This window comes from Monodon monoceros, unplaced genomic scaffold (genome assembly GCF_005190385.1).
Source record: "Monodon monoceros isolate NGI ecotype Baffin Bay Population unplaced genomic scaffold, NGI_Narwhal_1 Super_Scaffold_10, whole genome shotgun sequence".
NCBI classification, from domain to species: domain Eukaryota; kingdom Metazoa; phylum Chordata; class Mammalia; order Artiodactyla; family Monodontidae; genus Monodon; species Monodon monoceros.
Genome location: NW_021703766.1, coordinates 3,338,313 through 3,361,018, shown reverse-complemented (window position 1 = coordinate 3,361,018; position 22,706 = coordinate 3,338,313). Strand labels below are relative to the sequence as shown.

The window sequence follows — 22,706 nt, the reverse complement described above, 5'->3', positions numbered from 1 at the left end:
CCAGGCTGGGGCGGGGCGTCCGCAGGAGCCCGCGTGCCCCTGCCCAGCTGCTGGGGGCCGGGGGGCACCCGCTCAGGCTGCTGTGTCCTTCTCCCGCAGGGTCTTCACTGAGCAGTGAGTCGTCCCCCGTCTCCTCTCCGGCCACCAACCACAGCTCTCCAGCCAGCACGCCCAAGCGCGTGCCCATGGGCCCCATCATCGTCCCCCCCGGGGGCCACAGCGTCCCTAGCACGCCCCCCGTGGTGACCATCGCCCCCACCAAGACTGTCAATGGCGTGTGGAGGAGCGAGAGCCGGCAGGTGAGTGTGGGGAGGGGGCTTGGGGGGGGGCCGGATGCGCCACAGGTGCTGGGGAGGCGGCCTCCCGTGGAGCGGGACTGGGTTTTGGGGTTGAAATCCCCTGCCCCCAGCTCACTCCCCTGAGCTTGTCTTTTTCTCTGCAAAATGGTGTAACTCCAGCACCTACCTGGAGGGTCTGTGTGATTCAAGAAGATTCACGGGCGTTAGTGGTCTTGGGCTGCCAAAACGAGCCTCACAGAGCATCACAGACGGGGGCTTATTTAAGACAGATTTATTCTAGACGCTGGTGGCCCAAGTTCCAGGTGTGGACAGGGTCAGTTTCTCCTGAGGCCTCTCTCCTCGGTGTGTAGGCGGCCGTCTTCTCCCTGTCTCTTCCTGTGCTCTTTCTTCTGTGTGTGTCTGTGTCCTGATCTCTTCTTCTATTGGATCAGGGCCCATGCTAGTGACCTCGTGTTACCTTAATTACCTGTTCAAAGATCCTGTCTCCAAATATGGTCATTTTCGGAGGTCCTGGGGGCTGGGACTCCAACATAGAAATCTTGGGGGGACAAAGTGCTTAAAACGGTGTTTACACACCCTAAGCACTTGATAGACAGTAGCTGATACGATTATCATCTATTCCACAAACAAGGAACCGAAATAGCGAAAATACCAGCACATATTTTCACAGATCAGATTTCCTGTTTCTGTCTTAACTTTCGAAGTCCGCCCGCCCCAGGAGGCCCTTTCCCACGCTTGCGGGGGTGGGGGTGGGTCCCTGGTGTGATGTGGCCCTGCAGAAGGAGCTGGTGGCCTTGGGAGCTGCCCCCAGCCCCGGTGCTCCCAGCCTGGAGGGGCCCTTCCTAAACTAAGAACACTGTCCCTGTGCTTCTCTCCTGGATTTTTCTGGAGCTCCCAGAGGGTTAGCGCCACTTGGAAATACTAATTAAACCACAGAGAAAGTGGGGGAGGAGGGGGGAGGGGGGAACTCTCCCCTCGCCCCCCTCGCAGCTCTCTGCCCTGCTGGGGCGGGTGGGGGGATGGGCCCCAGGACCCCAGCTGGACATCACTCAGGGTCTGTCTTTTCTCTGCCCTGGAGGTGGGGGGAGCCAGCCGCCGTCCACAGACGGGGCCACCCTCAGGCAGGCCCTGACCACGGAGCCCAGTGGGGACCCCCTGAATTCCTGGAAATAGGCCGGGTGGCCGTAGCTCGACTCCCACATCCGAGGTGATAGACACTGCTGGGTCATCACCTGGCCAAGGCCCCCGTGCCCGCGTAGAAGCTGCTGCCTTGGCTTTGTCGCTCTACCCTGAGTGCAGTTTGGAGGCAAGAGAGCCAGGGCAGGGCCTGGTGAGCGGATCCTGGCCAGAGGGGTTTGGAGATGCCCAAGACACCGCAGTCCTGGTTTGAGGGAGGACGAGGGGTCTTCACCAGCATCTCCTGCCTCCAGAGGGGCCCGTTGCCACCTGGCGACCAGCCTCGACCTCAGGGCCCTAACCACCTGCGTCTCCCCTAACTCCCGGGGGCCCAGATGGTTTCTGATCCTGTTGCCACGTTCCTGGTTTGGCCCTGGCTGGTGACGGCCACCCACGGCCCAGATCCTCCCCTTTGGTCCTGTCCCCTGTGCCCAGCAGCTGCCCATCCAGACCCAGGAGCCTCCTAAACGACCCCCTCCTGGACACTCAGGTGCCTTGGCCTTGGGCCCCTTCCCCCCAACCTCAGCCCTCCTCGGGGTGGAGGGGGGTTCCTCACTGCCTCAGAAACACCGAGTAACCCCCAGAGGAAGGGCCGCGGTGGCTCTCTCCAGCCACTTACCAAGGCGGTGGTTAATGAAACACTAGTGCCACCGGGGAGGGTGGCGGGAAGGGAGCTGGATTAGTGGGTGATGTGCAGCTTGTCGGCTCCGGCACAAAGGCTCAGCAGAGAATTGAATCCTCCTGGGGAGGGTGAGACCAGGAAGAGCAGAGTAGTGAGGGGGGAGGGGGGCTTCCTGAAGTCCCGGCACGTGAGTCACGGGGGGCCCTCCCGCCCACCGGGGTCACCGGTATTTCCCAGGTAGCGGGAGCTGTGGAAGGACAGATGCAATGACAAATAGTCTGTTTTAAAGCTAACAGGGCATGTCTGCCCGGCCGCCTAGTGGAAACCTCTCTAATCACCAGAGAATGAAGGATTCAACTCCCCGCCCCCCCCCCCCCCCCCCCCCCGCCACTCCTTCCTTCTTTCATCTCTACAGCTGCGCCTGCAGCCGCTGCTCAGAAATGAGAGCTGCCCGCAGATGTTCCTCGGGGCGAGCCCGGCGGCGGGCCGGCGCGGGGGCCTGGACGCCACCATCGGGGGCCTCGGGGTGGCCGGCTGAGCCTCCTGGGCCCGGCCTGGTTTGGGGGCTGCTGCCCGGGCCCACCCCCCATGACCTCGTTCCCAGGTGCCTGTCATAAGCTTGGCAGGGCTCCAGCCAGACGGGCGCGTGGGTCTGGCCCTCTGGACCCCCTGCCTGCCAGCCCACCCGTCCCCCCGCCTCTCCAGCTCCTTGTTTGTCCTCGGCCGGGCTGGGAAGGTGCCATCTGGCCCAGCCGCCTTCAGGCAGGGCTTTGTCCTGCCGAGGGTTGAAGGGGGCTTCTGGGGACGGCGTTGAGCTGGGGCTGGTGCGTTCGGGGCCCCTCCCCTGGGACAGGGGCTGCCTGGGCCCTCACTCTGCTGTTTGATTTGCAAACAGTGCCGGAAGCGCGAGGAAGCGTGTGGTGGCCTGGAGTTGCCTGGAGCTCGTCCCCAGATTTTGTCCTTAAATCGAGGTCCCCTCAAGGACCTCGCTGTCCTGGGCTGACGGTGGAAGCCCTTGGCTGCCGCTTTGTGACCACCCATCCCGGGAAGGGCAGGTCGGAGTTCACGCACCACGAGGGCCCTGCCGTGAGCGGAGGGGCTGAGCCCACACGTGGGAACATGTGGCCGCTCATTAAAAATTCCAATCCGCGGCCTATCTCCTCCAACTAACGATCACTGCCGCGGTGCCCACCCCCCAGCACGTTTGGTAAATATGGTGACGGGTGGGCCCCTCATGCTCTGCGGGGTCACCGTCTGCAGGTGTGGAGGTGGAGGGGTCGCCCAGGGGGCCGCGCAGTCTGTCTCTTGCCCCCCCACCCAGGGAGTGAGATGGTTGGGGATCTCTGCTGCCCCATCTCTTGGCTCTGACAGGAAGGTTACTGGCAGAGTCAGGGCTGGAGGGACAGTAGAGGGTGTCTCCTTGGGGACAGACTCTTGTCACCACCCCACGTACAGTGGTCATTCCTGGACACGCGCCACATCAGTGAGACAGAGGGTTGTGGCCCAGCGGAAACAGCGTGGGTTTGGGGTGGACAGACCTGGGCCCACGCCCTACTTGCTGCGGTTGGTCAGGGGTGGCCGGGCCTGGCGCCAGGTGGCGGGCGTCGTGCCATCTGGCCAAGGAGGGGCCGGGTTGTGGAGCTTTCGGGGCTCAGGGGAGGCCTGGGCCGAGATATCCTCACCTTAGGCTGAACAGGGTGTCACGGTGACGGAGCCCCCAGACTGGCTCCCGCGTCCAGAGCGAGAGCACCCGGCTGCTGTTGACGCTCGGTGCCTGCTGCGCGGCCCCCTCTCAGCCGTGTGAATGACCCCAACGACAGAACCTTTCGATGTGTTGTGGACGCTCCTGTGGGCGGGCGTGCAGGACGTTCCTCCGTGTGGCCGGGGGTTCTGGGGGCCGCCTCCTCCCCTGTCCTGCCTCGCGTGAGCGCTTTCTGGTTTCTCGGGGGTCTCCCTTCCCCGCCAGGCCCCAGGTCACTCTCTGTGTCCGGGAGTCTGGGGCAGGCGGGCCCACAGCCCTGCCCCCATCAGTGTGCAAAGGCCCCAGACAGGTCTGGCCAGTTGTGCTCTGGTCGGTGCCCCGGCCGCCCCGGGGTTTGTCCGGGGGACAGGTTGGCATGCCCTGCCCAAGGGCAGCAGCACCTTCTCGGCCACGTCCTCCATGGGCATCGTGGGCCGAGAGGCATCTGTGACGCAGGCTGGCAGCTGGAAGCACAGCTGACGCCTCGGCCCCTTGGGATGCCGGCACAGGCCTGGCGATCAGTGGCCAGGGGCTCCGCGTGGTTCTGTCACAGCCGCTGCAGTGCAGAGCTCACCGCCGGGGGTTGGGGGGGTGTGCGGGGGGCCACCATCATCCAGCTCCCGCGTCTGAGTTTGGAGCAGCTGTGACCTGTGGGAGATCCGTGCTGGGAGGGCACGGGCGGCCCTACTGTGCTGTGTCCCCTGGCGGGCACTCGTCTGGACCCCAGTCCGATCCTGGGGCGTCTGTCCTTTCCTGTCGCCCAGATGTGTTTCAGTCCAGACCCCCCCATCAATGGAACCCGTGTCCTCCCTTCTTTCTGTTCCGCCTGCCACACCGCTCACACCGCAGGTTTGGGTGGAAAACCGTAAGGAAAGGCCATCTCTAGATCGTGTTCTAAAGCTTGAACCCTCCCCCCCCCCACCCCGAGTCTGGAGGAAGGCCTGGCTCATCGTTGGCCGTGGTGTGAGCCGCCCGCCCCTGCCCTGACCCGCTGCTTTCTGTCCTCTAGCAAGACGCTGGCTCTCGGGGCAGCGGCAGCGGTCGGGAACGCCTCATCGTGGAGGCCCCGCTGCCCCAGGAGAAGGCAGGGGGCCCGGCCATCCCCTCCCACCTGCTCAGCACCCCCTACCCTTTTGGCATCTCCCCCAGCTCGGTGGTGCAGGACTCCCGCTTTCCTCCGCTGAAGTAAGTGCAGGTCGGGGCCCGGGGAGGGCACGCGAGCTGGGCTCTGGACCCCTGAGGCTTTGGCTGCCAGGCCGGCCGCACCAGCTGAGCCCAAGGCCGCCAGATGGTGGCTCAGCCCCGTCTGCGCCTGCTGACCGTTTCCACGCTGAGCCGACGGCTGGCTCTGCCGTCTGCCCGACCCTGAACCCCCAGTCTGGGGCTCCCGGAGCCGGGGGTCCCTCCAGGCCGCAGATAGCGGCCCTGCGCCCACTTGGTGAGGACGGCAGGGGGCTGGGGGGGGGGCCCAAGGAGCAGCAGCTGCCCACCTGTGCCCTGGGCCTCCTGCCAGGACCTGTCCTTGCGAGGGAGGCATGGTGGAAGTGCCGGGAGGTTGGCCCGTTTCCCGGCCTGGGGCTCACCTCCGCCTTTCGTCCTCTGTCCCGTCCCTCCCGCAGCCTCCAGCGGCCCGTGCACCACGTGGTGCCCCCCAGCACGGTGACAGAGGACTACCTGCGGAGCTTCCGGCCCTACCACACCACCGAGGACCTCCGCGTGTCCTCCCTGCCTCCCCTGGGCCTGGACCCGGCCACTGCCGCGGCCTACTATCACCCCAGCTACCTGGCCCCGCACCCTTTTCCCCACCCGGCCTTCAGGTGAGGCGCCCCAGACCTCCCCACCCACCCTTGGGCAGACACTGCTTGGGGCCAGATTCCCAGGGAGACCCAGGCGGCCGCCCCTCCCAGCCCTGCAGATGAGCCATTAGGACTTTGCCCCCGGAGGGAAATTCTGTCCGAGCTGGCCTCGCCCCAGCCCCTCCCTCTCCCGCCATCCGCTCCACTGGTGCACTTAAGCATTAAAGCGCAGAGCGCAAGGTCTGTGTGCGACCAGGAAACCCTGCTGGAGACGGCGCTGTACCACTGCTCTACGTAGAAGCTTCCTGAGTCCTCCGTGACGGGTCGGCAGTTACGCTGTGGACCACCCCTCCCCAGACCTGGAAGTCTCCTCACTGGGCCTGGGGTGGCCAGCAGGGCCTCGGAGCCCTGAGCTGTTACCATCTGGTGGCCTCTGGGAGGAAGGGGCTTTGGGTCTGGCTGTGGACGTGGACTCTTTCTGCAGGGCCTTCATGGAGACTCTGTGGCCGTCCTGCCCTGTCCAGCGCCCCTGGATCAATAACCGTACCTGGCTGGGGCACCTGGTGGTAGGGCCGGGTCTCGCCTTTTTTCCTTTACGTCGCGCGTTCACTAGCCCCATCTTCTCGCACAGGATGGACGACTCCTACTGCCTGTCGGCCCTGCGGTCCCCCTTCTACCCCATCCCCACCCCCGGCTCCCTGCCCCCATTGCATCCATCAGCTGTGCATCTCCACCTCTCTGGGGTCCGCTACCCGCCCGAGCTCTCGCACTCGTCCCTGGCGGCGCTGCACTCGGAGCGGATGTCCAGCCTCAGTGCCGAGAGGTAAGCCCCGTCCCAGGCCGGGTGTCCTCTGCTCTTCCCTCCCCGGACGGCAGAGCCCGGCTGGGCCGTTCGTGTGTGGCCAGGGGGGCTCCTTGGCCACTTGGGTCCTGGGTCTGTCCGCCTGCACACGGGGCGGTGACGGTGGGTGCTTCGAGCTCCTGGCCAGTGCCTGACGAGGCTGCACCCTCAGAATCCGCCCGGCCGCGAGCTTTCCGTGGCGCTTCGGGAGTCGGTGCACAACCTTGATCTAATGGACTTTGAGTCTCTTAGCGCGTTAAACGAGAGTAGAACCCGCCTCACCTCCCGCCACTGTTCGGATGGGAATGCTGGCTTTTTCAGGAAAACCTTGGTCTCGGGTGTCAGCTCCTTGCTTCTGGGGGTTCTCCCTAGCGGCCCGGCCCCGAGCGCCCCCGCGGTGGAGGTCACATCTCCCTCTGCTCGCCCCGCAGGATGCAGATGGACGAGGAGCTGAGGCGGGAGAGGGAGCGTGAGCGCGAGCGGGAGGCTGACCGCGAGCGCGAGAAGGAGCGCGAGCGGGAGCGGGAGAAGGAGCGCGAGCGGGAGAAGGAGCTGGAGCGCGAGCGGGAGCTGGAGCGTCAGCGGGAGCAGCGGGCCCGCGAGAAGGAGCTGCTGGCCGCCAAGGCGCTGGAGCCGGCCTTCCTGCCCGTGGCCGAGCTGCACGGGCTACGGAGCCACGCCGCTGAGGAGCGGGGCAAGGCCTCGGAGCAGCTGACCCCAACCCGAGCAGGTACCCTAGAGGAGGACCGTGCGCGGGGAGCTGAGTGCTGGGGGGCTCCCCGAGGAAAGGGCCCTGCCGCGTAGCGTCTGCCCGCCGGCCTGGAGCATATTCACACCATGCCTTTTGCAAGCTACGCGCCTGATGTCCCCGGACAGGGAGCCGGGGGGAGAGGCACACGACACAGAGAAGACAGATGTAGGTAGGCAGCTGAAAGACTGTGCACCGTGGTAAAACGTGACATAATTCTTAGGAAGGGATAGTTTTAAGTATTTTTTAGCCTTAGTTTTTTTTCTTTTTTGCGGTACACGGGCCTCTCACCGTTGCGGCCTCTCCCGTTGCGGAGCACAGGCTCCGGACGCGCAGGCTCAGCGGCCGTGGCTCACGGGACCAGCCGCTCCGCGGCACGTGGGATCTTCCCGGACCGGGGCACGAACCCGTGTCCCCTGCATCGGCAGGCGGACTCTCAACCACTGCGCCACCAGGGAAGCCCTAGCCTTAGTTTTTAACATTTTATTTTATCATACGTACGCATAATCTAACTTGTAGCAGCCGGCTCGGGTGATTCCCAGAGTTCAAGTCTGCTTTGGTGTGGGCGTGAGCCTGCCCCACACGCCCACACCCAGCGTGTCACCCGGATGAGGAGAGCGCCCGGGAGCATCCATGCCCCCGGCTGTCTTGGCCCGGCCGCGGGGAGGCCCTTGGAGGGTGGTGCACGTCTCCTCCGGGAGGACGGGCAGTGGGGAGGGACTGAGCCTGGCGCTGAGATCCCGCCGTGACAGCCTTTCTCCCCCACAGAGAAGCTGAAGGACACGGGCCTGCAGGCGCCCAAGCCCGTGCAGCACCCCCTGCACCCGGCGGCCGCCCCGCACCACCCTGTGCCTGGCCTCCTCTCCACCCACGGCCTCTTCTCTCTGCCGGGCAGCAGTGCGGCCACGGCCCTGCTCCTCCAGCGCACCAACGAGGAGGAGAAGTGGCTGGCGCGGCAGCGGCGGCTGCGGCAGGAGAAGGAGGACCGCCAGTCGCAGGTGTCTGAGTTCCGGCAGCAGGTGCTGGAGCAGCACCTGGACCTGGGCCGGCCGCCGCCGGCGCCCGCGGACGCGGAGCACAGGCCTGAGAGTGCCAGGTGGGCCCGGGGGTGGGGGCGGCGTCTGCACGAGGGAGCCTGCGTGTTGTCACTTGTCTAACCCCCGCTTTGGCCTGGAGGAGGGAGCGGTGAGGAGGGAAGGCGGTTGCTCAGGGGCGTCCATCCCCGAGTAACCTGTGTCTACAGCCTCGGCCCAGCTGCTTCCCAGCAGCGATGCTCGTGGCGCCTGAAGGAGGGCGACGGAGAATCTTCATTCAATAATTGTGTCCTTTCCATCTCCCTCTGCCCAGACTTTTTTTTTTTAATGAGAAGGGGGACTCCCTTTAATTTTTAATCAAACAAAAAATTAATTTTACGGCTTTTCTAATTTAAAAAAATACCCTTTTCTCCAGCCCTGTTCTAAAAAATTCCCAAGAGGCCTTTGCACCTGTCTCTGGGACCCATGGCTGCCGACACCTGCCTTGTGAGCTGGGGCCCTTCTTCTTACAGCTGCCCGTGGGGCCTCGCTGCTCCCCGTCTGCTGATCTGGCTGTCACCTTGTGTCCCCCACCCCGCCTTCCCTCCCTCCAGGGCTCACTCTGAAGGGCCGGGCTGAGACCCACACCAGAGTTGGTGGCGAGAGCCTGGCCAGGCCTGGGGCACACTGGACACCGCTCGCCTTCTCCGGGCCCATCTCCCTCAGCTTTGCACAAAGGAGCTTGGGTGGGAGGATTTCTGAGCCTCTTGCCAGCCCCTGATGTCCATGGTGCTGGGTTTCTGGGTCGGAGGCGTTGTAAATGTCCACTTGTTCCCTCCCTCTTTCTCCAGCTTCTCGCTGACTGGTGGGTTTTTTTCTGTGTCCTGGGCATGGCTGGCCCGTCCAGCAGTCTGCATCCTGCCTCTGCATCCACTGAGGGGATTCGCTTGCTAATTGGGTGTGACCGGGAGTGCACTGTGGCCAGGCCCCTGCCTGGGTCTCCTACCTCCTCCGGCCTCTGCTCCGTTCAGCGTGGCCACAGCGAGGTCTGTGCTGCAGACGGTTCCTCTGCTTCTCTGGGCCCGTCCGAGGCTACACAGGGGCTATCTCGTCTGCTTCTGAGCTGCCCTCTGTTCCTCTGGTCCCCGCCACACCCAGGGGACTGGGCGAGCAGTCAGCACACGTCCAGCATCTCCTGATAAATTCAGGGCGTGCTGACACCCGAGGGTGGCTTCCTGTGCTTGGGGTTGCAAGATCCCAGCACAGCTGTCAGGGCCTGTGTGCTGCTGCCCCCAGTGGGGGTGGCCTCTGCCTCGGTCCTCACCTGGCCTCGGTGGTCCCCACAGCAGCGCGAACCTGATGGTCTTTCGGGCCCTTGGGCTCCGGGTTAGAAAACCAGCCTGTGCCTGGCTACAGCGTGTGAAATATTGCTTCGCTAACAGGTTTCATTCCTCTGCTGTTTACTCGAGGACTTAGCGCTTCTCGATATGGTTCCCTTTCGTATCCGCCCAGCAGAGGCGCAGTGGCCTTGGTGGCTCTGATTAGCCGGGCCCCCTCCTCGGCCAGGCAGGCGGAGCCCTGGGAGACGGCTGCTCACGTGCCTGCCGTGGCCTCTGCCCTTCCCCTTCCGTCCCCTCAGACCTTACCCTCGGTCTTCGTGGCAGCGTGGGGCTTCCCTTAAGAAAATAGATAAACTTTGGAGAAACAGCAGCCACGTAGTCCTCTGGAAGGTGAATGTTGTTTTACATGCATCGAGGAAAGAGGCACTTAGTTTGGCTTCGGGGCAAAGCTGCGTGTCTGATGGAAGGTCTCCTCCCTCCCTCCCTGTGTGTGAGGGGCGTGCGCTCTGGCAGGTGGCCTGGCTCCCTGGACAGGCCCCGGCCCGGGCCTTGAAGACCCTCTGGGCGTAGCTGCCGGCTGTGAGGGTGTCCACGGAAGCAGGTGTAGGCCGGGTGGGCCCCCGAGGCCGGCCTCTTGCTGCTGTCTGTGAGCACGGAGGGAGAGAGGAGGCCGGGCCCCCTCTGCGTGGCTCGCCTGGAGTTGGGATCGCCCGGGGGCGGGTCTGTTCTCAGCATGCTCGGAATTCAGGAAGCAGTGGCACAGGGTGAGCTGCTGTGAGGTCACTGGTGAGAGACGGGCTCGAGTGGGTCTGGCCGGGCCGGGACTGTCTCTGCCCTAGACCCGCAGAGCCCACGTTGGGCTCCCTGTTCTCTCCAAAGCGGGCCTCCACACGCCTGCCGCGAGCTGTCCACAGAGAAGGCGGCGGAGCGGAAGGCCCATCCTCCCTCCAGCCCTGGGACGTGGCCCAGAGGAGGCCTCCTGCTCGCCCCTCCAGCTCTGGCCGGCTCGGGGCTCCCGGCAGGCAGCCTGGGGGCCAGGGTGGCTGGCGCACCTGGGCCCTCGCGGCTGATGGCTGCTTCCGCTCCCTTCCCAGGCCGGGACCAAACCGTCACGAGCCGGGAGGCCGCGACCCCCCGCAGCACTTTGGCGGCCCCCCGCCCCTCATCTCACCCAAGCCCCAGCACCACTCGGTGCCCACGGCCCTCTGGAACCCGGTGTCCCTGATGGACAGCACGCTGGAGACACGGCGCGCCCCCGAGGGCCACCCTCTGCACGGCCACCCCGCCCCGTTTGAGCCCAGCCGCCAGGCGGCCGTCCCGCTGGTGAAGGTGGAGAGGGTCTACTGCCCCGAGAAGGCGGAGGAGGGACCCCGGAAGCGAGAGGCCGCCCCCCTGGACAAGTACCAGCCGCCGCCCCGCGAGGCAGGGGGCCTGGAGCAGCAGGCCTTCCCCCCTGCGCCTGCGCACTTCCTGGCGGAGCTCGAGCCGTCCACCCAGACCGTCCTGGGCCAGCCCCGGGCCCCGCTTGCCCCGCCGGCCCCCTTCGGGGAGACCCCCGGGCCCCTGAAGCCGGGCTCGCCCTACCGGCCCCCGGCGCCACGGGGCCCCGACCCCACCTACGTCTACGACGAGTTCCTACAGCAGCGACGGAGGCTGGTCAGCAAGCTGGACCTGGAGGAGCGCCGGCGGCGGGAGGCCCAGGAGAAAGGTCGTGTCCCTGGCGGCTGCGGCCCTCCCTCCTCCCTTCTTCTTCCTCCCTTCTCCTTCCTCCCTTCTCCCTTCTCCTTCCTCCCTTCTCCTTCCTCCCTCCCCCCTTCTCCTTCCTCCCTTCTCCCTTCTCCTTTCTCCTTCCTCCTTTCTCCCTTCTCCTTCCTCCGTTCTTCTTCCTCCGGTTTCCTTCCTCCCTTCTCCCTTCTCCTTCCTCCCTTCTCCCTTCTCCTTCCTCCCTTCTCCCTCCTCCCTCCCTTCTCCCTCCTCCCTCCTTTTCCCTCCTCCCTCCTTTTCCCTCCTCCCTCTGGCTTTCTGCCCTGGGGTCTCAGCAGCTCCAGGGAGCAGGTTCACTGGCTTCTGCCTGACACTTCTGCTGGGAAGACAGACCCGGGCCGCTCGTCTGTCCTGCCATAATGCGTGTTATCCCCAAAAGCCAAATTGTAGACTGTCTGTGAAAACAGTTCCACAGACACGCACATTTAATAGGTGGTGAACAGAGGCCAGTAAGATGGTCTGAAGTATTAACAGTGCAGCGTAAAGGGGAGGAGGCTGTCGAGAGCACGGCCCGGGGCCCGGCCGGGACTCCTCTCCTGGGGCTGCTGTCCCAGTTGCAGGCGGGTGGGCGGCCTAGGGGGCAGGGGAGGCGGGAGCTCTGGCCGCCTCTCCTTCCTGCTCCTGCACAGGGTGGGGTGGGACTCAGCCAGCGGCACCCTGGGTTCCCCAAAGAGCTACGGAGAACAGGCGAGCAGGCCTAGGGCAAGCATGGCTGTCCCCTACCTTCACCCTCTGTCAGACCAGGAGTGATCAGGGGTCCAGACCAGTTTCTTCTGCATGGTGTTAAATTCAGCCTCTTAGCCGGAAGCGGGGGCCAAGGCCGAGGGAGTCTTGGTTGGTCTGCGTTGTTGATCTAGGCTAAATTTAGAGCCCCAGAAAGATTTTTCAGCTCCACTCACCTTGTGAGAAGGCGGGGCGAGGGCCCCGGTGCCCTCGGGTGCAGGGGTTCTGCTCTCTGCACAGGAGTTTGCATGCATGCTCTGTACCTCTGAGGGGACGGGGACCTGAGTGTGCCTGTCCCCTCCCGAGCAGGAGGGAGTGGATGTGCACAGACAGCCTTGGGCTGCCGTGGACGTGGCCCCGGGCCTGTGTGATGAACGGTCCCCTGCTGGGGGATCGGTGCTGGCCAGGAGACAGCGTGGTCACTTGGGGTCTGTGGATCCAAGGGAAGCCTGGTGCCTGCTTTCTGCCCCCCACCTGCCAGCCCTGAGAAGCCCTAGGACTAGGGGTTAATGCACATTTCCACCTGGGGTGAAAGGAATCTGGCTTTGGGGGTGCTCAAAGGGCGGTAGGGCCTGGCCTGCCAGGTGGAGTGCCCTGTGTGTGTTCACTGGCGAATCGAGGCTCCCTGCCCAGCTGAATAGATCCGTTCCACCTCCAGGATACTACTACGACCTGGACGACTCCTACGATGAGAGTGACGAAGAGGAGGTTAGGGCCCACCTCCGCTGTGTGGCCGAGCAGCCGCCCCTCAAATTGGACACGTCCTCTGAGGTATCTGGGGTTCGTCGCTGCGGTCAGGCTCTGGGCTGGGCTGCTGGCACTCACCTCGGTGCCTGCCTCTGGGCTTTCCCACGCCGTTGGGACGCCGTCAGGGCCCTCCTCCTCCCGGAAGGCCCGGCACGGAGTGGCCACAGCACAAGAGCTTCGAGGACCCCGGGAGGGGCCCCTGGGTCAGTGGAAGCACGCCACGGCCAGCGGTTTCAAACTCATTTGTCTTCTTTCCCAATCCAGAAGCTAGAGTTTTTGCAGCGCTTCGGCCTGACCACCCGGCAGCAGAAGGAGGAGCTGCTGACCCAGAAGCGGAGGAAGCGGCGGCGGATGCTCAGGGAAAGAAGCCCGTCGCCCCCGGCGGTTCAGAGCAAGCGGCGGACGCCTTCGCCGAGACTGGCGCTGTCCACCCGCTACAGCCCCGACGAGATGAACAGCAGCCCCAACTTCGAGGAGAAGAGGAAGTTCCTGACCATCTTCAACCTGACCCACATCAGCACGGAGAAGAGGAAAGGTGAGGCCTGGGTGGGGCGGGGCCTCGCCAGGAGGGCTGAGGGTCTCTGAGGAAGGAGGCGGGGCCACGGGCTCCTGGCGGCGTCCTGGGGCTCTCGGGCTTCCTCTTGGGCGCCCCTCTGCTCTCACAGACTTGCCTCACTGTCTCCGCCGTCACGCTTCTCTCTCCGTCGGAAACTTGCGTGGCCCCCTTCAAAGCCTGTTTTTTCTTGTCTCATCCCGGGTGGAATTGAAGACGCGCTGATGTTCTGTGTACAGCCCACCATGAGCTTGATGCCTGCTCTTGTCCCTTGTCAGGTCTCCCAGCACGTTCAACCCGCCCTGGGTGTGGGGTGGACGTGCGCCTTCCCGAGCAAGGTGCTCAGGCTTCTTCTTGGTAGCAGGCGTTTTCTCTTGGCGGCTGCTCTCGTGGCCGCTGGGCAGAGCCGACACCCACCGAGTAGACGATTTGCCCTGAGAGATGCTTCCAGATCGGTCTAGCCACCAAGGGCCATGTCGGGGCCGACTCTTGGGCTGGAGCCCATGGCGCGGTCTGAACACTTTCTGGGGCACCTGCTGCCTTGGTCTGCCGCTCACGCTCGCTCAGTGCCAGGATGGTGGCGCAGGGGAAAACTAGGCCTTCCTGGGGTACGCACCCCCACATTCCCCTTGCTGGCACTCGCTCACCTCTTTCCAGAAGGAAGAGGAAAGCAGAAGTGCTTCTTGGTCATCTAGTTACTTTCGCTTATTTCGGTAGCGGGGGTGTAGCATTCAGTTTTTGTGTTGAACCAGTGAGCTGGCGTTCTTGCTTTCTCTTGAAGGGGCAGTGACACGATTACCAGGGCAAATCCCTGGGAACGCGCATAGTTTTGTTTGTAAAGAGAATCTTTGTGCCTGACTTAATTCCTGGAGGAAGCCGCCGGTGATGTGGCCACTTAAGTTTCAGTCCGCGAGAGGCCCCTGAACTGCATCGGGAATCTGTGGCATCAGATGTCACCGGGTCGGTGTCCCTTTTCCCTAAACGGCAGCCGTCGTGGGATTCGCACTCGCGTGGCGGGCGGCGGGGAGGAGACTGTGTCAGGAAGCAGCCTGTACTTCCCAGGGTTCTGTGGGGCTCTTCGGGGTTGCTTCCTGTGTCGGGGCCAACTTTTTTCTCTTTTAAGTAAGAATTCGTTCCCAGAAGCTCGCAGGTACCAGTCATTCACTGCACACACACAGCTGTTCTCGAACACACCTGAAATGTTATGTAGTAAAAGCTGAGAGGCATCTGGGCTCGCTGTAAAGTGCAGTTTCTTCCTCTAAACCTAGCCTGTCCCCGTGGCTTTGTGTTTCTCGTTCTAAAGGACTCGCGCCTGCCGGTCGCGGCCTGGGCTGGACTCCTGCTCTCCTTCCCTCCCAGGAGTGACACGATCCTCTTGTTAATCTCGGGTTGCTTTTCTCATAGACAAAGAGAGGCTTGTTGAGCTGCTCCAGGCCATGAAGCAGAGGGCGCTGTCAGCAGCGGTGGCAGACCCGCTCAGGAACTCTCCGAGGGACAGTCCTGCTGGGTCCCTGAGCGGTAAGGCCAGCCCCATCCGCCACCGCCCGGGACTGTCCCGGGGGCTGCCCAGGGTCAGAGGCCACCACCCCAGGTCGTCTTCCTCCTGGACACAGCGTGTGCTTCTTTCTCTCCATCTCTCTCTCAAGCTTCCTGCGCGTGGGAAGGACCTCCTCGGCCGCAGCGCGAGCCTTGGCAGTCGGGGCTCAGAGGGTTCAGGGGGAGGGTCCCGGCTGCGGCAGACTGTGCCCGGTGGTCGGCGTGGCTCTGGCCGCTGTCCGTCCGCCCAGCGGTGGCCCGGGTCTCAGCACCTGCTGCTTGGGCTCTGTGCTCCCATCCATCCACCCTTCGCCCTCCTCCCGGCATCTTTGTCTCGCTTTTTCTGCCTTGCAGGCCCCTCCAGTACCTGCTTTCACACCTTCTGTCTCTCTCTTTTGTGGCTCTGACTCTCCTGCACTGTCCTGCTGACGGAGCAGGAAATCTTGTTGGTCTGGCCCTGTTCTCAGCTCTTAACTGGATCTTTCTGGTGGGGTCAGGCTACGTAACTTCCTGCCTTTTGGATGGCCAGAAGCGACTTGCTTCTTCCTTCAGATTCTTCTTCTGCCTCTCAGATGCCCTCCTGGGGCACCTCTCAAGGATGGCCTTGCTGCTAAACGCACCCCGTCTCAGACCACACAGCACACACTGACCTTTAATTAAATGGCTCCGGAGTCCGGGTCCTTTGTCCTAGGTCTTCATTCAGTGTAAGCTCTAGACATCAGGGTTGGCCCGTTCACATTGCAGGTCTTAACGTGTTCCTCACTTTCTGTCTCTAAAAGAACCAGCCACGCAGCAAGCCTCTCTGGATACGGAGAAGCCTGTGGGTATCACTGCTTCCTTGTCTGACACCCAGAAGGCCACGGAGCCTGGGAGACTGGAACAGCTCCGGCCCCAGGAGCGAGTCCCGGAGCCAGCCCCCGCCAGCGGCGAGAAAGCCAGGCCGAGCGAGACCCCTGGGGGCAGGAAGAGCCTGAGCATGCTCCACTACATCCGGGGCCCCGCGCCCAAGGACATCCCCGTGCCGCTGTCCCACGGCATCAACGGGAAGAGCAAGCCGTGGGAGCCCTTCGTGGCGGAAGAGTTCGCGCATCAGTTCCACGAGTCCGTCCTGCAGTCCACCCAGAAAGCCTTGCAGAAGCACAGAGGTAACGGGGCCGCCTGGCTTTGTTGAGGAGGGCCGCTTGGGGTGCGTGAGGCACCTGGCGGTAGAGGCGGGGTTTGCCTCTGCAGGTCCAGGGTGGGGCCTGAGAGCGCACCGCTGGGAGCGGGTGCCCGGGTGGTGCTGCTCCTTGGGCCACACGTCAGGGAAGCTTAGCAAGAGAGGCCGTCTGAATTTAATAAGGCCCTTCGAGGAGCCTTTTCAGCAAAAACAGGATCCATGCCTTCTACAGCTGAATAATTTCCCAGCTTCCCCTACAGACTCACCTGGAAACCTCCCTGTCCTTTGATAACTAGACCCAGCGAGCACTTTGTGTGACACACTGGTTGCTCCAGCCCCATGTGTGAGCCCTCAGATTCATGCCCCTTGGACATTTTGGTGGGAATCGCTGCAGGTCAGAGAACAGGGGTCAGTACATTTCATTCCCGTTGATTAGAAAAGAATCCTCAGTGATTAAATCACTACTGAGTGTAAAAGAAATTTCTGTACACTCCAGTAGCCAGAAGAAAGTATAAAAGAAATTTTATTACTGCAACCTAGAAGAGCTGACTATTAGACATACAGCTCTGACGTCAGTATCCTTCAGGTAAATCCTTCAGGTAAATTAATGCTGTCAGCAGAGATGAAATGATACTCAGAAAGCAAAGGGCAGTGGTTTTCGCAGTGATCTTTGAAAACAACTCTCCAAGGCAGGAGGAGCGCTTTATGGGAAGTTTGTTGTGAATTTACTTGAACCGTATTTTTCCAGAAGGAAACGTTTTGACCGTGTGACTAGATCAAACCCCTCTGTGCTCCCCCCTGACACACCCACAGAGGCTTTTCGGTGGCCCGAGGACACATTTTTCCTGCCTCATTTCAACCATTCCCTGATGTTACACCTGTTTTGTCCAGACTTTAAAGTCACCCAGCCCCTGACAGTTTGGGCCGTACTGGTCCGCTGACTGCCCGAGGCTGCTGTCCACGCGGGGAGGCACCTTGCGCCTGTTAGACCACTAGCAGCAGGGCCACAAGGCAGAGCGGACCTTGTCTACACAGGCCCCCGCCAGTTAGCGGCCTCCTGGTAGCCGGCAGGGCACGGGGTGTATTCAGGGACTGGAGCGCCTGCATTTCCTGACGAGCGGGGGCAGATACTTACTTGAGGGCCCACCGTAGACCAAGCTCAAACCCACGGTTTCACAGGACACGATGTCGAAGCTCAGGACTTAACACAGCTGAGCTCGTACACGTGGTGCGATTAATTGAATCTAGGCCTGCTGCTGTCTTATTTATTTATGGCTGCACTGGGTCTTTGTTGCTGCACACGGGTTCTTGTCTAGTTGTGGCGTGCGGGGGCTACTCTTCGTTGCGGAGGGCGGGCCCTAGGCGTGCGGGCTCAGTAGTTGTGGCTTGTGGGCTGTAGGGTTTAGGCTCAGTAGTTGCGGTGCACAGGCTTAGTTGCTCTGCCTGCTGCCGTCTTTACGGCTCTTTTCAGCCCTCCTGATGGTGCCGTCTTCGGTCTCCGAAGGGCACAGGCCTCACCATGCTTGGTCTTGTCTGCGGCGAGACCTCAGTCACGCTGACTCCGTCGCCTGCCCCCAGCACAGGTCCCCATGGGCCCTGTGATGAGCCGTCTTCTCTTCCCCAGGAAGCACAGCTGTGCTGTGTGCAGAGCAGAACCACAGCATCGACGCCTCTGTCCACTACAACATCCCCGAGCTGCGGTCCTCCAGCCGGCTGCCTCTGCCCCCGCGCGACGGGCAGCAGGAGCCCCCCGCCGGGAGGAAGGGCCCCCTGGCACAGGAGGTGGACCCGGACTCAGAGGAGGAGGACGACGACGACGGAGAGGACGACGACGAGGACCCCCCCAAGCGCAAGTGGCATGGGATCGAGGCCATTTTTGAAGCTTACCAGGAACACGTAGAAGGTACGCAGGGGAGCGGGAGGCAGGCCCAGGCGAGGGGCCCGGGAAAGGCAGGGAAGGAAAGCTTAACAGGCCAGTCAGCGCCAGATTTTGTCGCCGGGCTGGGGACTGTTTCTAAGTCATGGCACTAGCTCTCAGGGTTCTCGGGGTCCCTGGGCCACAACTAGGCAGAAACGCCGGAAGGTACGTCTCCGTTAGCCGTCTCACCTATTTCCAGAACCGTTCCTCGGGCTTCTGCGGGTGCCCGGGCTGGCTTACAGGGGCAGTTCCTCACGGACAAACGTAAGGCCATCCTCACCGGAGGAGTTTAAGCACCAGGCGCCCGTCCCCACTCAGCATGACAGCGCCAACCTGGGCCTGCTCGCCCTCTGCTGTCTTCCATTGCACTTCTAAACATTGTACCAGTCCTGACGCTTGTGGCTACGTACAAGGGTCCTGGAAAGTGCCAAGTTGCTTCACTTAGCCGAGCCCCACATGGCCAGGCTGCTCAAGTGTGCAGCATCTGGGCGACATGGTGGTGTCCCCCACATGCTCTGTGGTCCTCCTGGACTAGAGCTTTGTACAGGAGGCGAACCCTTGTTGGCCACCAGCATGTCAAAACCCAGGCCAGTGCCAACCCCCAATTCTGTTTATTACCATATCATACAGGAGTCTTAATTTTTATCACGAATATCATGATCCTTTCAAATATTTTAAAACACGCCAAGTACAATCAAAAGGAATGCCCACATAGCCACAACCAGTGTCAACTCCTACATTTTATTTACTTTCTATTGACGAGTATAGTTGATTTACAGTGTTGTGTTATTTTCAGGTGTGTAGCAGTGATTTGGTTATACATTCAGTTCTTTTCCATTATGGGTTTATCACAGAATATTGAATATAGTTCCCTGTGCTATACAGTAGGACCTTGTTGTTTACCCTGTTTTATGTATAGTATCAACTCCTACATTTTGCTTCCTTTTCTCCTTCAAATGAAACCCTCGTTTTGAATTTATTAAGTACATATATATCCAGAAGGATATGTGTTAATAGCATTCCTTTTTATTTTAACACAGTGAAATGTATCCGTCTTTTCTGGGTTTATTTTTTGGTGCCTTGTTGGAATTCCTTCCCTACCCCAAGGACATGGTAACAAATGCATTTCCTTCTAAGTCTTCAGGTTCTGCTTTTCTTATGCGTAGAATTCATTTCTGTGAATGGAGTAAGGTAGAAGTGTAACTCCTTCTTTCCCACCCAGACAACCAATTATCCTGGAGGTTTATGGGGTACCCTCTTCCCCATGGGGTGTGCTCCTGGCAGGCAGTGTACCCCCCACGTGCCCAGGCCTGTCTCTGGGTGCTCTCCTGGCCTGTCCCTGTGTCACTGCCGTAGCTTTGCAGCTCCCCATTGTCTGGAGTAACTCACCCTGACTTTTCGGACAGCTCAGCTGTTCTTGGCCCTTGGCTTTCCCTGGTGAATTTTAGGATCGCCTTTTTTGTTCCACCCAAAAGGCTGTTAGGTTTTCAGGTACACTGAATTGATAGAGTTGGGGAAAATGGCCATCTTTGATGGGGATGTTATCCCACCTGTGACTATGGCGTTACATCATTTTTGCTCCGTGAGCGGCTGACTTTCCTTTTATTGGATCTAATTGTAGGTATTAGTTGTCACTGGGGATGTTTCAGTGTTTGTCGTCCCTTATTCCTTCGATGATCATAGATGATCAGGCCTGCCAATAAAAAGTTTCATTCTTTCCTTTTGAATTTTGTATACATTTCCTTTTTCTTGTCATGCTGCATCGCCTAGGATCATTTGTAGACTGTTGAACAGGGACACCTGTGGGCTCCTTTCTGTGAAACTTTACAAGCGCTCCAGTAAGTTGCTGCTGAGTTTTCTGGTGTGCGGTTGTTGAAAGTCAACTAATGTATTTTCTAGATTTACTGAGATGACAGACTTGTTTTTCACCTGTTGATGTTTTCTGATGTTGCTCGCTTACTCCTTGCTGAATTTGACTTGGTCGTACTTCTAAGAGTTTTAATTTATATTCTTAAGTGGTATTAGATTGATTTTATTGTACTTTACCCTGCTATCATGATTGTTCTAGCTTCTATAAAACCAGTCAGGTAGCCTTCCCTGGCTTCCACTCTCTGAAACACTTCATTTTAAGGAGGGATTTACTCTTTTTTTTTTATTGGAGTAGAGTTGATTTACAGTGTGTTAGTTTCATGCCCAGGAGTGGGATTGCTGGATCTTATGGTAATTCTTTTTTTAGTTTTCTGAGGAACCTCCGTACTCTGGTCCATCGTGGCTGCACCAGCTTATACAGGAGGGTTCCCTTTTCTCCACACCCTCTCCAGCATTTATTGTTTGTAGATTGTTTGTAGGTGATGGCCGTTCTGACCAGCGTGAGGTGGGACCTCATTGTAGCTTTGATTTGCGTTTCTCTAATAATTAGCGATGTTGAGCATCTTCTCATGCGCTTTTTGGCCATCTCTTTGTCTTCTCTGTTTAGATCTTCTGCCCTTTTTTTTTTTTTTTTTGATATTGAGCTGCAGGAGCTGTTGGTATATTTTGGAGACCAATCCCTTGTGGGTCTCATTATTGCAAATATATTCTCCCGTTCTGTGCGTTGTCTTGTCATTTTGTTTATGGTTTCCACTGCCGTGTAAAACCTTTAAGTTTAATTCAGTCCCATTTGTTTTTTATTTTCATTACTCTAGGAGGTGGATCAAAAAAGATCTTGCTGTAGTTTATGTCAGAGAGTTCTGTTTTCCTCTAAGAGTGTTATGGTATCTGGTCTTACATTTAGGTCTTTAATCCATTTTGAGTTTATTTATTGCGTTAGGGAGTGTTCTAAATGTCATTCTTTTACATGTAATTTAAGGCTATACATTTATCCTTAATTACTTCCTAACCGGTATCCCTTAAAATTGCCTTTCGCTGCTAGACCCTTGGTTCTCGTTCCACTGGGTTGGATTTACTTCAGTGATACTTAATGTACTTACCAGCGTGATGGAGGGGGCTGGGAGCAGTGTGGTCCAAAGGAGAGGACTTTGCTGGCTGCTCTAGAGAGAGGGGAACACTCACCAGGCCTGTGGCCCCTGCATACAGGAAATGTGTCAACATCACTTGTCTTTTCAGAGCAAAATCTAGAGCGGCAGGTGTTACAGACGCAGTGCAGGCGGCTGGAGGCCCAGCACTACAGCCTCAGTCTCACGGCCGAGCAGCTCTCCCACAGCATGGCGGTGAGTCCCGGGGCACCACATGTGGGGGAAAGGAATGAAAATCGGCTCCTGGGGGTTTTTCTTAAACACATAATGCTTATTTTTGTTCAGCCTTTCGAGTCTGGGTTCAAGAGCACCCATACAGACTAAGTTTTGAAGGGAAATTGTGCCCTTGAGAGATGAAAAACAGTCTTAGCCTAAGGAGGGAAGCATCATTCATTTGCAGACTGTGGATCCTGGAAGGGTGACGATGCTGTGTATATTGCCTGTGTCAAGTCTCCCCGTCCTGTGATTTGCTCAGGAAGATGGAAAGCTCTTGAGGCGAGAAGGACTCCCCTCGCAGCCAGGCTCAGCCCTGCGGCTGTGCTTCCTCCCGTCCACGGGATGGGGGCTTGTCTCAGATCGGGTCTTAGGTCTTGGCCAGTCCTGAAGCAGCAGGACATAAGTTTTATAGCGGCAGGACCAATTTTTCAAATCTCAGCGTTGAAGCTGAGACGGCAGGAGACCCTGTTCCTATGAGCGAGCGCAGGTACTCTTAAGAATCCGAAACCTCGGGGACAGTCAGAGCTGGTTCTGAGTGCTGAAGGTTGGCCTCCAGCACATTCGTGCATCCACACACACGTTTCCTTACCGCGTGAAATGAGTGCTTTACGTGAATTTCTCTCTCTCTCTCTCTCCAGGAGTTGAGGAGCCAGAAACAGAAGATTGTTTCAGAAAGGGAGCGACTCCAGGCAGAACTGGATCACTTACGGAAGTGCCTTGCGTTGCCTGCAATGCATTGGCCTAGAGGTTACTTTAAGGGATATCCTAGGTGACGGTTTCCCTTGCACTAGGCCGAACCTATAGTATAGAAATATTATCTATTTTATTACCTTGAATATTTAATATTTTTCACTGGGAGGTTTGAAGCTTAAAAAAACGAGAATGTGCCATGCATGAAGCAAAGGATTTCCAGGCTCCAGCAAAAAGAACGAACTCGCCTTGACTTCAATGCAATTGAATCGCCTTTGTAATTCAGCGAGCAACCCCTGTAGAACACCCAGTTTTTTCTTTTTAAAGGCAGTTTTATTCTTTCCCCACACCATGATTTTTTAATCTGAACATGAAAGGCTCCATTACCAACAGTAAAATCCAATCGTTTCTAGCCCCTGGGTGTGTAGGACTGGACCGGACCGTCGGTGTTCCGTCTTGGTTGCCATGTTACTAGGCCTCGAGAACCCACCCAGGTGGTTCTGGCTGCAGGGGGTGGTGGCCGGTCTCAGTCCTCCCCGGGACTGAGACCTACCTTCAGTGGAAGGGAGGTGGGGGTGCATTTTTAAGTAAAGGGCTTATTTCAGTTACTTTTTCTGCAAAATTTTCTTCAAAGCAACAGGTCCTAGGAGCACACAAAGCAACAGTGCTGAAGCCTTACCCAAAGGCTTTTCCCCAGAAAAGCTCTTACCTTACCTAAAGATAAAAAGCGAATCAACAAACTGAAGGTACCTTTCTATTACTTCACGGGGGAAAATGTACAGAGCTCTGTGTACACATTTATCCACAGCC

General features: G+C 59.4%; 1 protein-coding gene across 8 annotated transcripts in view; it reads left to right on the top strand.

Annotated features, from left to right (window-relative positions):
- The window catches only part of GSE1 (Gse1 coiled-coil protein), a 412,450-nt gene extending 389,899 nt beyond the window's left edge, over nt 1-22,551 (top strand). For all 8 annotated transcript variants that reach the window (XM_029211788.1, XM_029211825.1, XM_029211842.1 and 5 more), the window contains 14 exons: nt 100-299; nt 4,848-5,023; nt 5,458-5,655; nt 6,266-6,457; nt 6,907-7,205; nt 7,992-8,319; nt 10,671-11,284; nt 12,722-12,834; nt 13,075-13,345; nt 14,768-14,881; nt 15,679-16,044; nt 17,683-17,961; nt 21,082-21,185; nt 21,845-22,551. In XM_029211788.1, coding sequence (XP_029067621.1) covers nt 100-299; nt 4,848-5,023; nt 5,458-5,655; nt 6,266-6,457; nt 6,907-7,205; nt 7,992-8,319; nt 10,671-11,284; nt 12,722-12,834; nt 13,075-13,345; nt 14,768-14,881; nt 15,679-16,044; nt 17,683-17,961; nt 21,082-21,185; nt 21,845-21,979 — 3,389 coding nt within the window. In that variant the 3' untranslated portion in view covers nt 21,980-22,551. The remainder of the gene's footprint in view (nt 1-99; nt 300-4,847; nt 5,024-5,457; nt 5,656-6,265; nt 6,458-6,906; nt 7,206-7,991; nt 8,320-10,670; nt 11,285-12,721; nt 12,835-13,074; nt 13,346-14,767; nt 14,882-15,678; nt 16,045-17,682; nt 17,962-21,081; nt 21,186-21,844) is intronic.
- The last annotated feature ends 155 nt before the right edge of the window (nt 22,552-22,706 follow it).